Source organism: Rhinolophus sinicus, chromosome 12, assembly GCF_057876585.1.
Source record: "Rhinolophus sinicus isolate RSI-liver-muscle chromosome 12, RSI-T2T, whole genome shotgun sequence".
NCBI classification, from domain to species: Eukaryota; Metazoa; Chordata; class Mammalia; order Chiroptera; family Rhinolophidae; genus Rhinolophus; species Rhinolophus sinicus.
Window position 1 is genome coordinate 2501326 of NC_142512.1, and position 13509 is coordinate 2514834.

General features: G+C 39.7%; 1 protein-coding gene across 1 annotated transcript in view; it reads left to right on the plus strand.

Moving 5' to 3' along the window:
- LOC148756429 (ankyrin repeat domain-containing protein 26-like) overlaps positions 1 to 13509 on the plus strand; it is a 39553-nt gene that overhangs the window by 16764 nt on the left and 9280 nt on the right. The window contains exon 6 of the mRNA XM_088788974.1: positions 7102 to 7174. Coding sequence (XP_088645100.1) covers positions 7102 to 7174 — 73 coding nt within the window. The remainder of the gene's footprint in view (positions 1 to 7101; positions 7175 to 13509) is intronic.

A 13509-nucleotide genomic window follows, 5' to 3' on the forward strand; every position in this document is an offset into this window, starting at 1 on the left:
GAAGGTCACCTACGTTGCTTCCGTATCCTGGCTATTATATAGACTGCTGCAGCGAACATAGAGGTGCAGATATCTTTTCAAATTAGTGCTTTGGTTTTCTTTGGACAAATACCCAGAAGTAGAATTACAGGGTCTCATGGCAGTTCTAGTTTTAATTTTTTGAGGAATCTCCATACTGTTTCCCACAGTGAATATAACAATTTACAAATCCCAAAACAGTGCCGGCTCTGTTTTCCCTTTCCTCCACTTCCTTGCCGACATTTGTCATATGGGGCCATGTTGATGATAGCCACCTGACAGTTATGAGGTGGTGCTGCACTGTGGTTTTGATTTGCGTTTCCCTGATAATCAGTGATGTTCAGCTATGTGATTCTTTTAAATAGGAAGAAAACTGAGAGGCTGCCCGTAGATCCCTTAACATTTACAGGCTGGGGTACGGCACAGGCTGGTTCCCACACCAGTTAGTGGTAAAGCAGTCACTGATTAGCTCAGTATAATCATTTTTCTTTGTGGAGCTGGAGAGAGGCCATGTTCTTTGTGTATTGGCACAGGAAATATCCACACAGAGTTGTGGTTCTCCAGGGAGAATGAAGACGAAGAAATGGCAAGTGGGCAGGGACTCAGCAGTGGTTACTGCAGGGATCATGGGAGAGTTTTGAGCAGACGAGGAACAAGATGAGGTGGCATTCGGACACTCTGGTTGTGGTATAAAGCGGGGACCAGCAAGCTTATTCTGTAAAGGGCCTGATTTGAGGCCATATGGTCTCCGTCATACCTACTCAAATCTGCCATTATGGTGTGAAAGCAGTCGTGGGCCACGTGAATGGGCAAGACTGTGCTGCAGTAAAGCTTTACTTACAGAAGCTGATGGCAGGTTGCAGTTTGCTGGCCCCTCGCATAGAGGATAGATTGAAGAAAAGCGCCTAAAAATAACTGGCAGACAAAGGAAGCTTTTACTTCCTTGGACTAGTATCAGTCCACTGTGATGTTTTCACCCATCCATTATGAATGGAAAAAAAAAGTCAGGAAGGTTAATTTATTCAATTTAATATGTTGGTCTTTGCTGGCTTATGTCTTTCTCATTTGTTTTGCTGAAAAGAAATCCTGTTCATTTAGGAAGTAACAATAACAGGCGGTGGTGTTTCATTTTTTTCCCCAGCGAAAGCCATCTGCTCAGAGCCCCTGTTTGACTAGGGCAGTGGCTGTGGCAAAAGAAAGTAGAGCCTGGAGAGTGTTATGGTTAATACGGATTAGTGATGATTGCATGTAAAAAGTTAGTGGGGAGTGAGAAACTCAGATGATTCCTAGGTTTCCAGATTGTGCACTAGCATTTCAATGGGACATGAGAAGAGTGACTAGGACATTATCAGATGGAGAGAGAAGAGCAGCAGGTCAACAGGGAAGACACTTTTTTCTCTGAACGTTGAGTTTCCTGGTACATCCATGGGTAACTCATCCTCCATGTTGGATATCACTTTTTGTTCCATTTTTCACTTATTCTGTTAACCACTGCCTTTTCATACGAGTGCTGTGTTTTTAGTTTTATAAGAAATAAAGAAGCTTAGACACCAAAGGAACTCTATAATCAGTGCACATTATTATACTACAAGTGATAGTTATATGTTTTTCTGTAATTATCCCAGTGACTTGACCGATTCATAACTATTATAAAAACAGTTTTCTGCCTAGTTGCAGAAAATTGACAATGAGATCTCTCCATTTTCTCTCTAGGAACTGATTCAAGATGTTGCCATTAGGATGTTCTATTTTTTATTCTGATTAAAATAGGATGGTTGCTTGTTTTACAGTATTTTCTGACATCATTCCGTTTATCCCCTTTACGCCTTTATTCAAATATGTCCAGCTCTACAGGAATCTGCAAAAGAAGAATCAAGGAAAACAAATTTATCGACAGGTAATCTGCAAAATCTCCTTCTGACCTTAGTCATGCAGAAAACATCCACCCAAAGAATGAAAAATTCATATAATGCAATTTATTAGAGGTTCTTAACACCACAGTTAGGTTTGGTTATTCACTAGAGCACTTTACAGGCCTCATCCTGTAGTAGTGCTCACACCTGTGATTTATTACAGTGAAAGCAAAATCAGCAGAGAGAAAATGTGTATGTGACAGAGTCTGGAGCGAACCAGGTGCAAGTTTCCAAGACTCATGTCCTGTGCAGTTAGCAGGATGTGCTTAATTCCTCCACTGTGAAATTCTGGCACCACCCGTGTAATGCTGTCTAGTGGTACCACAGTCTCATGAGACTCAGTGCCTAATGCTTTCATGGCACGCCAGTCACATAGGCAGCGTCCCCCTAGCAAGTACCAACATTCCTGATTCCCAGAAGGAAAGCGAGTGTTCAGCATTAACCACCTTGTTTGTACAAGCAGTTCAGGCACCGTGAGCCACACTTAGTTAGGGAATGGCGGGAACCCTCCCCATATGCAGGTTTCCAGACACCAGCCAAGGGCCAGCCGTCCAAGTAGGACTTTCAAAGGATAGCAGTCAGGCCTGCTGTGTGAAATCTTTTCTGCACAACAGTTATAGGCCTGACTTAATTTTGGGTGTTGCTTAAAATATTAACAGCAAGTAATATGGTGACGCGCCTTGGTAATGGTTTCAGTTGTATCATCCATTAAAAATTGAAATGCTGGTTACTTTTTTGCCTTTTGGTGAGTATTTCACAGATCTTTGTACATACATTACTCTGGCAATAACCATGGCAATTATAATCTTTTTGTGTGATTAATGTTTCAGTATAGATTTTCAATAAAATCAGCATAATGCTTTCTGATTTAAAATTAGAATAAAAGTTGTCCTTTAAGTGTAGGGATGATTCCATTTTGATTCACTTGGCACTACATCTATACACCATGATACAGCGAGATGTTCATTCACATTTATCAGTTACTTTCTTGTGTAAGTATTCCAAACATGATTTGCTTTTTTTATGGAGTTTCATATGCTTCATTCAGTTGGGTGAATAATCATATTCTGATACTGGATCTTTATGTTCATTTTCAAGGTGACTGTGTTTTGAAAATAGCATTAATGTGTTCATATCTGCTAATAGCAGGTTCAGTAGAAAACTTTTTCTTTTTCTTTAATTAGTAAGCCTTCGTTATTAGAGCAGGTTTAGGTTCAGGGCAAAATTGAGTGGAGAGTACAGAAAGTCCCCTCAAAGCCCGTGTCCCTGTACACACAGAGCCTCCCTCACTGTTGACACCCTGCACCCGAGTGGTACTTTTACGATGATCGATGAACTGCACTGACTCAACATTACCACTCACAGCCCACACTTTACATTAGAGTTCACTCTTGCTGTTGTACAATCTGTGGGGTTTGACAAAAGTATAAGGACGTCTCCATCCTTCCAGTATCACACAGAATAGATTCACTCCTAGATACCCTCTGTGGCGTTTCCTCAGCCCTCTCCTCTCCCCAACCTCTGGAAACCACTTGTCTTTTTACTGCCTCTCTAGTTTTGCTTTTTTCTGAATATCGTATAGTTGGAATCATACAGTGGCCAACTTTTCGAATGTTTAAAAAATTAAAACTCCAGGGTCATTGAATGTAGTTATTCAAGATAACTTCTCTGTCTTTCGGGGGGTTTTTGTTTGGTTGCTCTTATTCACTGGCTGAGAATCTGGTGACATATGACTTACAAGCTAAAAAAACACGCTATCTATACACATTTGCCACTATGGGGAGGGCTGAGAAAAATGGCATCACACGCTGCTTGCTGCACAGCAATAACTCTTTGGACCTTCCTGCTCTATAAGGTAGGACAAGATAGACTCTCTAGCAATGGAGGGAACAATCTCAGAGGTTACACTTGATAAAACTGGAATCACAACGTCTTTCATACTTACCCTGCAATTGGAGAGATGGCGAGAAAGCATCTGTTTCCTGTGTTTGCCGCTGCAAAGTAGACTGCCTCTTGACTAAGCTGCTAATGACGGGGTGTTTCATCCTAAACTGAACACCCTTGACTGAAGAGCGGCACAAGCGGTACTGTGTACGAGCAAAACAAGTCTTCTAACTGCTCTTCATGACAGAAGTCCAGAAAAATCATGCTATTTAAATTTGCCCTTGTTAGTTTATGACAATAATTTTACTACTGATACCGTTTTCGTTCACTCTGATGGGTTTGGTTAGGATTACAATCATTGCAAGTAGCACTTGACTTGTAGCTATCCCATTTTTGCACATCCCGTTCTTTTTTCTTTCATTTGATATAAATATATACTTTCATGCACACATATATGTACCTGTATATGTGTGTTTATGTGTACGTATATATGAATACACACACACACACACACACACACACACACACACATATAGGAGAAGAAGTAGAAGTTCTTCATGTATTAATTTCCTACCAATCATATCATTAATATTCACTTTACTATAGTCTTCAGGGGTTGTCCCAAAGAAATATTTTCCATAACTTCAGTCTGATAGTTTTAAAGTTCTGTGTTTTTCTATTGTGAATTTACAATGTATTTGAATTTTTTCTTTAATAGTGGATGAGTGTTCTGAAGGAGACCCTTCAAGCAGGTAGGTTTTTATGGATTTTTCAAACTCACATGTTAACTGAGAGTGCAGAGAGAAGCGAGTAACCTTTACTGAGTGTTCTGCTCTGGGCGAGACCCTATACTATGTGCCTAACGTTGGTTGTCTCAGGTCCTCGGCACAGTAGCTGTGCACAGTAGCTGTGCACAGTAGCTGTGCTGTTCAGCCTAGTTTTTATTCATTAGACGAGTGTGGTTCCGGGACGTGTATTAATTGACTCCTGGTTCCATAGTTACCAAGTGGCTGACCTGTGATGTGACCTTCAGTCTGCTTGGCTTCCAAGTCCGTTCTCTTGTCCCTCAGCCTGTACTGAGAAGTGCCTGGGCTGGCGTGGATTCAAGGTTCAGGTGCAAGTCAGGTGGACTCAGAGAGTCCCGTTTAGTGATGTGTTAACGCTGATTTAGAAGTTTCCTACCAAGCCCAGTTAGCCCAAGCTCTTGTCTTAATGTACTTGACAATTTCAGCAGTCACGAGAGCCTTCTTTTTACCATCAGTGTTTAGGCCAGGTCTCAGTTAGCTGTGGCCACAGAACCACAGGCTGTACATAAGCAAGACCTAATCAGGCAAGTGTTTTCAGGTATAATGCGATGTATCTTCTTGGGACGAATCTTTGTTCTGTAAGTGAAGAACATCTACGTATAGACCATGTTGTGTTAATTCAGCACAAATTGAGAGGGTATTTCTAATTGATTTCTCTACTTACAGAATCCCCAGCCTTTGTTTCCCTTCTGGCTGATACCTTTCCCTTGTTCTAGGAAGTTTTTTTTTCTTTTTTTTCCTAAAGTCTTTCTTCCTTCTTCCATGAGTCTTCTTCATTTTATACTTTTTCTCTGCTGTTCTCAGGGGTTTTTGTTGTTGTTGATCTGTTGTTTTATTCCACTTCTGCTAGCTAAGTATTCTCCATTTTTCTAGACGGAATCAAAAGTACATAGAATTCCAGGGTTTTAACGAATGTTAGCAATTAATTATTCAAAACACCCAGCAGTTCTTCATTCTGCCATGAATGTTTTGGTCAAGTGGTTATTCACATGGAAAGTTTGAAACTCCAAGCGATTCTGTGACTTATTTGAGTACAGTGAGTGATGAAATGAGATTCAGTGTAGGTTTCTAAGCCCAGTACACGTCCTTCTTTATCATCCTTTAGGTGAGTGTTTTAATAATGGAAAGGTCTAGTGAATGCAGTGGAAGAGGATAAGACTGGAATTAGCAAGGGAATCCAAGTTTTAAAAGGAACAATACTGGTTGGGATAGGAATAAGGCTTTTAGAATAGAGATCAGATAAGGGAAAAGAGATGAGAATAGTAGGCTATGACAATTTAAAGAGATATTACAAGAAGGAAGGACAAAGGATGTTGGTAGTTTTCTGAAAAAGCAGATTAATAGAAGGTTTTCAAGGACATTCTGTACAGGTTGCTGCTTTTCTGTTTCTTGAATTGGAGGAACCAGCCTAATTTAAGAATTTATGAAAACATATTAAAGTATCTGAGCCCCTGGAAACATTCTCTTTATAGCAAATAAGAATGTGGTATCATCCACCTGAACCCCAACTTAGGGAGGTGGGCTTATGTCCCCTCGAGTCCTGAGGCACTGGAGATTGCCGAACTACATAGATCTATGGCCCAAGGCAGGTGTCTCGTCACCTCCACCTCTTTTCCCAACGCGCTGATGTCCTTCCCATATATATGGAGTGTTGGGCAGAGGGAGGACTGATTGTGAAAACAGTAATGGACTTGGGTAGGTGGTAACATGCCTGTGTTGGGCGTGGATGACTGAGGCTCCATTTAGCTTATTTTCCAGGAACAGGGAAATAGAGAACTCCTACTGTGGGTCATTTGAGCCCATTCTTGTTTCAGGAGTCTATGCCTTCGTAGGCTAAAATTTTCAAGGTTGGAGATTGCCAGGACGCTGTGAGGACAAGTGATCTGGGAGTGGGAAGGCTAAAAACATACATATTTGTTCTTGAACTTTTGTACGTGTAACTTGCAAACATTATAAACACTTCAGGGAACTCACCGTAGTGTTTTTGAGTGAAAAGAAGGAATGGGGTAAGTTTAGTAACTGCTTTCTATGTTAAAGAACCAAGATTGCTATTTTAGACTGACACAGATTAGTCCTTGAACCAGGGACAGACAATGGAGAAGGGACAGTGTATCTTTCTACCTTGATTTAGGTCATCGGTTTTGTCCCAGTTCAGGTTCCAGTAATATCAGCTATTAATTGGGTTTTCAATTCAGCCTCAGGACTTGTGGTGAAAGCAAAGTAATCTCAGGCATTGACAATAAATTGGCTGTCATTCTTTGTTATGGAAACTTAGAGTGTATCTTCATTAAATATTGCATGAGTTGGGAGTGGTAGAGGCAGAAATAGATAACTAATAGCTTGTCTAAAACAGAGTCCATATTTTAATTAAATCAAGCAAGAAACTTCATTTAATATGCAAATAGCTGACCTTTTACTTTTTTTGTTGGTTTTGTAAAGAAATGAACTCACTTATTTTTTTGTGTATCTTCACCCTAAAGTCTTACCCGCAAACCTGGCACTAATGATTCAACGTCTATATCAACTGATGGACTCTTCAGTGTTGATACCGAGGTAAAATGCTCCTTTGTGGAATTAACTTTTTTGCTCTGAATTTAGTTTTGTGTAGCACTTACTTGTAAAATTTAGTAGTGGTCCACCTATCATTGTTTTATGTTTGTAATGGAAAATTGGTCAGCGTGAACCATTTTATAACATGTGAGCATTTGAGGCTTTTTTTTTTTTAACTTTAGGAAGTATTGAACATGGGAGCTGTAAAAAAGAAGGGGCTGGGAAATATATAGTGATAGGACAATTATATTGGGAGGTATCCCACAGTGATGGAGATATGCAATTTGGTTACGTATTAGGATTCTTAATATATCTTTTACATTATTCCAACATGACTTTCATAATACTCGTGCCTAAATGAAATCTTTGATGGATTCAATTACATATTGTCATAGTCATGTAATCTTCCTGGTACCTTTCAGTTTTAAAACTATATAGCATATAACATACACTTCTTTTTTTGTTACACTTTGTATTTTGGTATCATATAGTTGTTGGGAGCCAGTGTTTTCTCTATTTTGTTTTCTTGTGCTTTTTAGTTATATTCAGTTGAAATTGAATAATATTTTGTATAAGTTTCAGGTATACTGGGTTCATAATTTAGGCTAAAATAATAGTAGAAATTGTGACAATTTAGAATTCAAGTCCTCTTTCTTAAACCCCATATTGTAAAGGGATTCCACTATGTTCTAAATCATTGCATTATGACTATATTTAAATGTCTTCCTCTAATTGAGGAGTACATGTTTTGCATAAAATAATAACCAATTTTAGAAGCAGACATTCTTAAGAACCATATAGTAATATACCAAATTTCAGAAATTTTTTTGTTTTTTAAATGTAAAGTTTTTCATTTATGTTAGAGTTGACATTGAATATTATGTCAGCTTCAGGTGTACAGCATAGTGGTTAGGCATTCATATAATGTATAAACTGGTACCCCGATTAATCTGGTATCCCTGACAGCATACTTAGTTATTACAATCTTATTTACTATATTCCTTGTACTGTAACTGACATGTTCATAACTATTTTATATCTGTCAATTTATACTCCTTAATCCTTTTACCTTTTCAAGCATTCCCCCAACAATCCTCGAACTGGGCAACGATCAGTTAGTTCTCTGCACTTATGAGTTTGTTTCTCTTTTCTATGTCAACTTTTTTTTTTAGATATCACAAATAAGTGAAATAATGTGATATTTGTCTTTCTCTGTCTGACTTATTTCACTTTGAATGATACCGTCTAGGTCCACGCACGTTGTCACAGCTTGTAAGATTCTATTCTTTGTTACAGCCAAGTAGTATGTTGTTGTATCTATGTACCACTTCTTCTTTATCCAAGACGATGGACACTTCGGTTGCTTCTTTATCTGGACTATTGAAAATAATGTGCCAAGGACCATACAGATGCACAGATGTTTTCAAATCAGTGTTTTGGATTTCTGTGGAGAAAAACCCAGAAGTGGGGCTGCTGTGCCACGTGGTAGTTCTATTTTCAAATTTTTGAGGAACTTCCATATTGTTTTCCATTGCGGCTGGCCGGGTTTGCAGTCTCACCAACAGTGCGCGGGGCTTCCCTTCACATCCTCAGCAACAGTTGTTGTTTGTTGATTTATTGATGATGGCGATTCTGACAGTTGTGAGGTGATAACTCATTGTGTTTTTAATTTGCATTGCTCTAATGATGAGTGGCACTGAGCATGTTTTCGTATGTCTCTTGGCTGTCTGTGTGACCTCTTTGGAGAAAAGTCTATTCAGGTACTTTTCTGATTTTTTAATTGCATTGTTTGTCTATTAAAGGTGTTGCATTTTATGAGTTCCTTACATGTTTTGGATGTCGACCCTTTATCAAATATATCGTTGGCAAATCTCTTCTCCATTCATCTGGTCGTGTTTTCATTTTGTGATGGTTTCCCTTGCTGTGCAAAAAAATTTAAGTTTGATGTCATATTTATGGGTCTTGTAGTTCTATCCATTCAGCCACCTTATGTCTTCACTGGAACATTTAACCTATTTACATTTAAATAATTATTTATAGGCATGTGATTATTGCCATTTTATTATTCATATTTCCTCTCCTCCTCTTCGTCCTCATCCTCTTCCTTCTCCTCCTCTTTCTGTTCTTCTTCTTCTTCTTCTTCTTCTTCTTCTTCTTCTTCTTCTTCTTCTTCTTCTTCTCCTCCTTCTTCCCCTTCCCCTTCCCTTTTTCGTCTCCTTCTCCTTCTCTTTCTACTTCTTCATCCCTCCTCCTCCTCCTCCTCCTCCTCCTCCTCCTCTTCCTCCTCCTTTTCCTCCTCCTCCTTCTTCATGTCACATTTCTTGTAATACTGGTTTGTTAGTGTTGAACTCCATCATCTTTTTCTCTGGAAAGTCTTTACCTCTCCATTGATTGTAAATGAGAGCCTAGCTGGATACAGTACTCTTAGTCGAAGATCATTGCTTTTCATCACTTTCAATATTTGCCAATCCCTTCTGGCCTGCAAATTTTCTGCTGAGAGATCAGCTGACAGTCTTATGGGAGCTCCATTGTACATGACTAACTACTTTTCTCTTGAAGGTTTTAATATCTTCTCTGTGTCCTTACCCTTTGGCATTTTAATTATAATATGTTTTCGTGTGGGCCTGTTTGGGTTCATTTTGTTTGGAACTCTTTGTGTTTCCTGCGCTTGTGTGTCTATTTCCTTCTCCAGGTCAGGAAAGTTTTCCATCATTGTGTAATCCAAAAGGTTTTCAATTCCTCTCTCTCTCTCTCTCTCTCTCTCTCTCTCTCTCTCTCTCTCTCTCGCTCTCTCTCTCTCTCTCTCTTCTCCTTTTGATAGTCTTACGAATGTTGTTATACTTGATATTGTCCCAGAGGTCCCTTAAAGTATTCTCTGTCTTTATTTATCTTTTACTTATATTCATTTTTTTTCTGTTCTGATTGGGTGTTTTCTGCTACCTTGTCTACCGAATCACTATTTGAACCTCTGCTTCACCAAATGTGGTGCTGATTCCATCTATAAATTATTCATTTCAGATACTGTATTCTTCATTGCAGACATTTTTTAATGATTTCTATGTCCTTTTTATGTTTCCTGTCTCTTCGTTGAAATTGTACTGAGTTTATCTATTCTTCTAATTTCATCGAGCATCCTTATAACTAGTATTTTGAACTCTGTTTCTGGTAGATTGCTTGTCTCCATTTGGTTTACTTCTTTTTCTAGTTTTATCCCATTCTTTCATTAGAGAAATGTTTCTTTCTCTCTTCTTTTTTCACTGCCTCTCTGTGTTTGTTTCTATGTATTATGTAGATCTGCTAATTCGCCTCCTCTTGGCAGCATTGGCTCATATAACAGGTGTTGTGTGGGGACCAGTGGTACAGTCTGGTCACCTTAGCCAGGTGCTCCAGAAGCTTGTGTGGGTGGTGTGTGCCCCCCTGTTGAACTTGAGCCTTGATTGCTCTTGGCACATCAGTGTGTGGAATCGACCCTCAGGACGACTGGCTGTGACTACAGTACATGAGCTGATGTATGTGGGCTGACCTCGCAGAGTGAGATCGGCTATAGCAGGGCTCTGGTGTCTGCTCAGTCCATTGCTTGGGCGTGTCATTTATGGAGCTAATTGGGTGTTGTTCTGGGGTTGCTGAAGCTGATCACCAGGTGTGTTGGATTTGGGGCCTCTTGGGAGGGGCTGTGGGGCAGGCCAAGTTCAGCTGCTGCTAGTGCCCAACTCAGAGCCACCTAATAGAAGCCACAAAGTGACCTACTCTTGGTAGCTGCCTTTGTGGGTTTGGAGGCACCGAGAAGCGCCTACGCTGTGACACAAGACAGGATGATGGATAGGATACCAGAAAGAAACGGAGGTCCTCAATATCATAAAGTGCAGCCTGAGTGACTGTCTTAAAACAGAATTGTGACGATGCAACACCTCTGCTTACTGAGTGACTCCCCACTACGTGAGGGTGAAATTCATAGGCTAGCATGACACGTGCCTTCTTTGATTTGGTTCTGAAACTGCAGTGGTATCTCCATCCAACTCTCAGTGTTCCAGGCTTACCCCATTCCTTTGCGGCCTCACTTGCAATATGTTCTTTCATCCTCAGGCTTTTGCTCGCGCTGCCCTTCTGGAATCCCCGTCACGCCTTCCCTCAGCACCTTGCATAACTGTCAAGATGCAGCCCTATCTTTGCCGCATCTGCTGAGCTTCCCTGGTGCAACTGACTGTTGTCTCTTGTGCCCTTACGATACCTGACTCATGTGGGCTGTTGAAGTGGAGAGCGGTACTTTTCTGCTCTTATTTTTTCATGTGTTATGTCATCTCTACTCGTACTAGCGTGTAGGACAGAAAGTCTCATTTATATTTCCAGCTTCCCCTGGGGCTGTGCCTATGATTTGATGGCTACAGTAGAGTCTTTTGTCTTGTCGATGGATGGACTGAGTGAGTGAGTGAACGAGTAAACGAATATGGTGTTTTCTGAAGTTGGGTTGTTTTTTCTTTTTCCTTCTTTTTTTTTTAATAGAAAGAAGCAACCAAACCGGCAACTGGAAAAGGAGAAAATGGTGTGGATCTTATTGAAAGTGCTCCACAAGAGCAAACAAGCAATGGTAATTTGACTTGTGCTGATGGAGCACAGCAGAATAATATGAGTGGTAATTTAGTGACTGTCTATGAATTCTTTCTAGCGTAAGTGCTGCTATAAACAAATCTAACATGTGTAGGTCCAAATGTGATATTTATTTCTTTTAAGCATTTTTTTTCTATCTTTTTTTCAAAAGTGTCCCCACTACTAACAACTGCTTCTTCTTGCAAATGCTTCAACCCCCTGAAATTCTTTTCTGCTATTACTTTTATGGAAATATTCATGACTGAATGTGTATTCAAAATGCATAGTAATATATGTTCACATTAATGTACCTGTGACTACATTTTATAGTTAGAAAGTCATCATTAGGATTAGGACAAGAGGAAGATGAAGAATCACCTTGGCATTCTGAGGTACTGTCTTTCACTATTCTTATTATTATCGTTATTATTTGAAATATCACCATTCTGTGATGTGAAAACGAAAAAGGTATGCTTTGACTTTACTTTCTCACCCCTACATTTCCCCATACACACCAATTTGTATGGTTTCGCCTGTAATTATTAAACTGGCTATGTGTAATATAATGAGACAGCGTAGTACAATTCTGCTAACTTGCAAGTTTCTCTTCAGGCAGTCAGTGTAGTATAGTATAAAACACAAAGGTTTCCAAGTCATAAGGAATCAGTTTGGGTTCTGAAGTTAAGTTTCCCTAAAAGCTAAAGAATTATTCCAGCTCGAACTGTGCCCAAATGCATGATCTTGTGGGTTTTGTGGATGTGTAAATGTCCTAATGAATTTCAGAAAGAAAGAATTTGGATCGCAGGGTTTGTTTATAACTTGGAACTTGAAAAGATAATGCCTGGGACATCAAAGTATTATTAATTAGTATTGTCAAAGAGATCTGCAAGGAACTTTTGCTGGGAAGGAAGAGCATGGTGAATACTAATAATACGTTGGATTATACTAACAACAATTCGGCTGAGCGCTGCTTTAATACTAACAACTGTCTTGTTCACTTAAAGTATCATGCATTGAGTAACTTGATGGCAACCGTCCTTGTAGTAATAGAAGTACAATGTAATGATGAGCTAATGTGAGGTGACAGCTGTGGAAAGATATAAGAAAAGTGTGATCTTCTGATATAGGCAACTGCTGCCTACTGGTACACTGTGTTTGATGATCAGAACAGACTAGAATTCTGGATGGGTCCCTTACTAGCTATGGGATCTTGGGGAAACTTCTTTTGAACCTGTCGGATGTCAGTGACCTCATTCGTCATAATGGTACTAATGACTACCTTTCAGGTATGTGGAATGCACAAATGTGGTAACGAATGTGAAAACACTTTTAAAACTGTAAAGGGAGCTATAGAATGTAAAACACAATGATCACAGTGGGATGTACTGACTTACTAGATATCGGGGACACTTTTTGTAAACATGTAGGACAATCAAATGGCGGTAGTGTCAAGAGCAGAGTGGAAAAGTTAGAAGGGGCATGTGGATTTCTAATCTGGGGGATGTTAAGTTTCAGGAGACTGTGATTGGCGGTACCCTGTAGATGTGTAGTGTTTCGGTTCTTGAGGCTTTGTTGGTGCGAGCTCAACGTTTTCACCTTGAGTTAATTTCTAGTTGGACACCAGCTGTGTGCTGGGCAGTTAGACTCTGAATGGAGAAGTTCAGGGGTTCAGCTGTAGTTGTAGGTGCAGAAAAACAAGTGAACAACAGTCCATCATAAGGCACTATAAGTGCTTCATTTAAAGAGAATGGAGA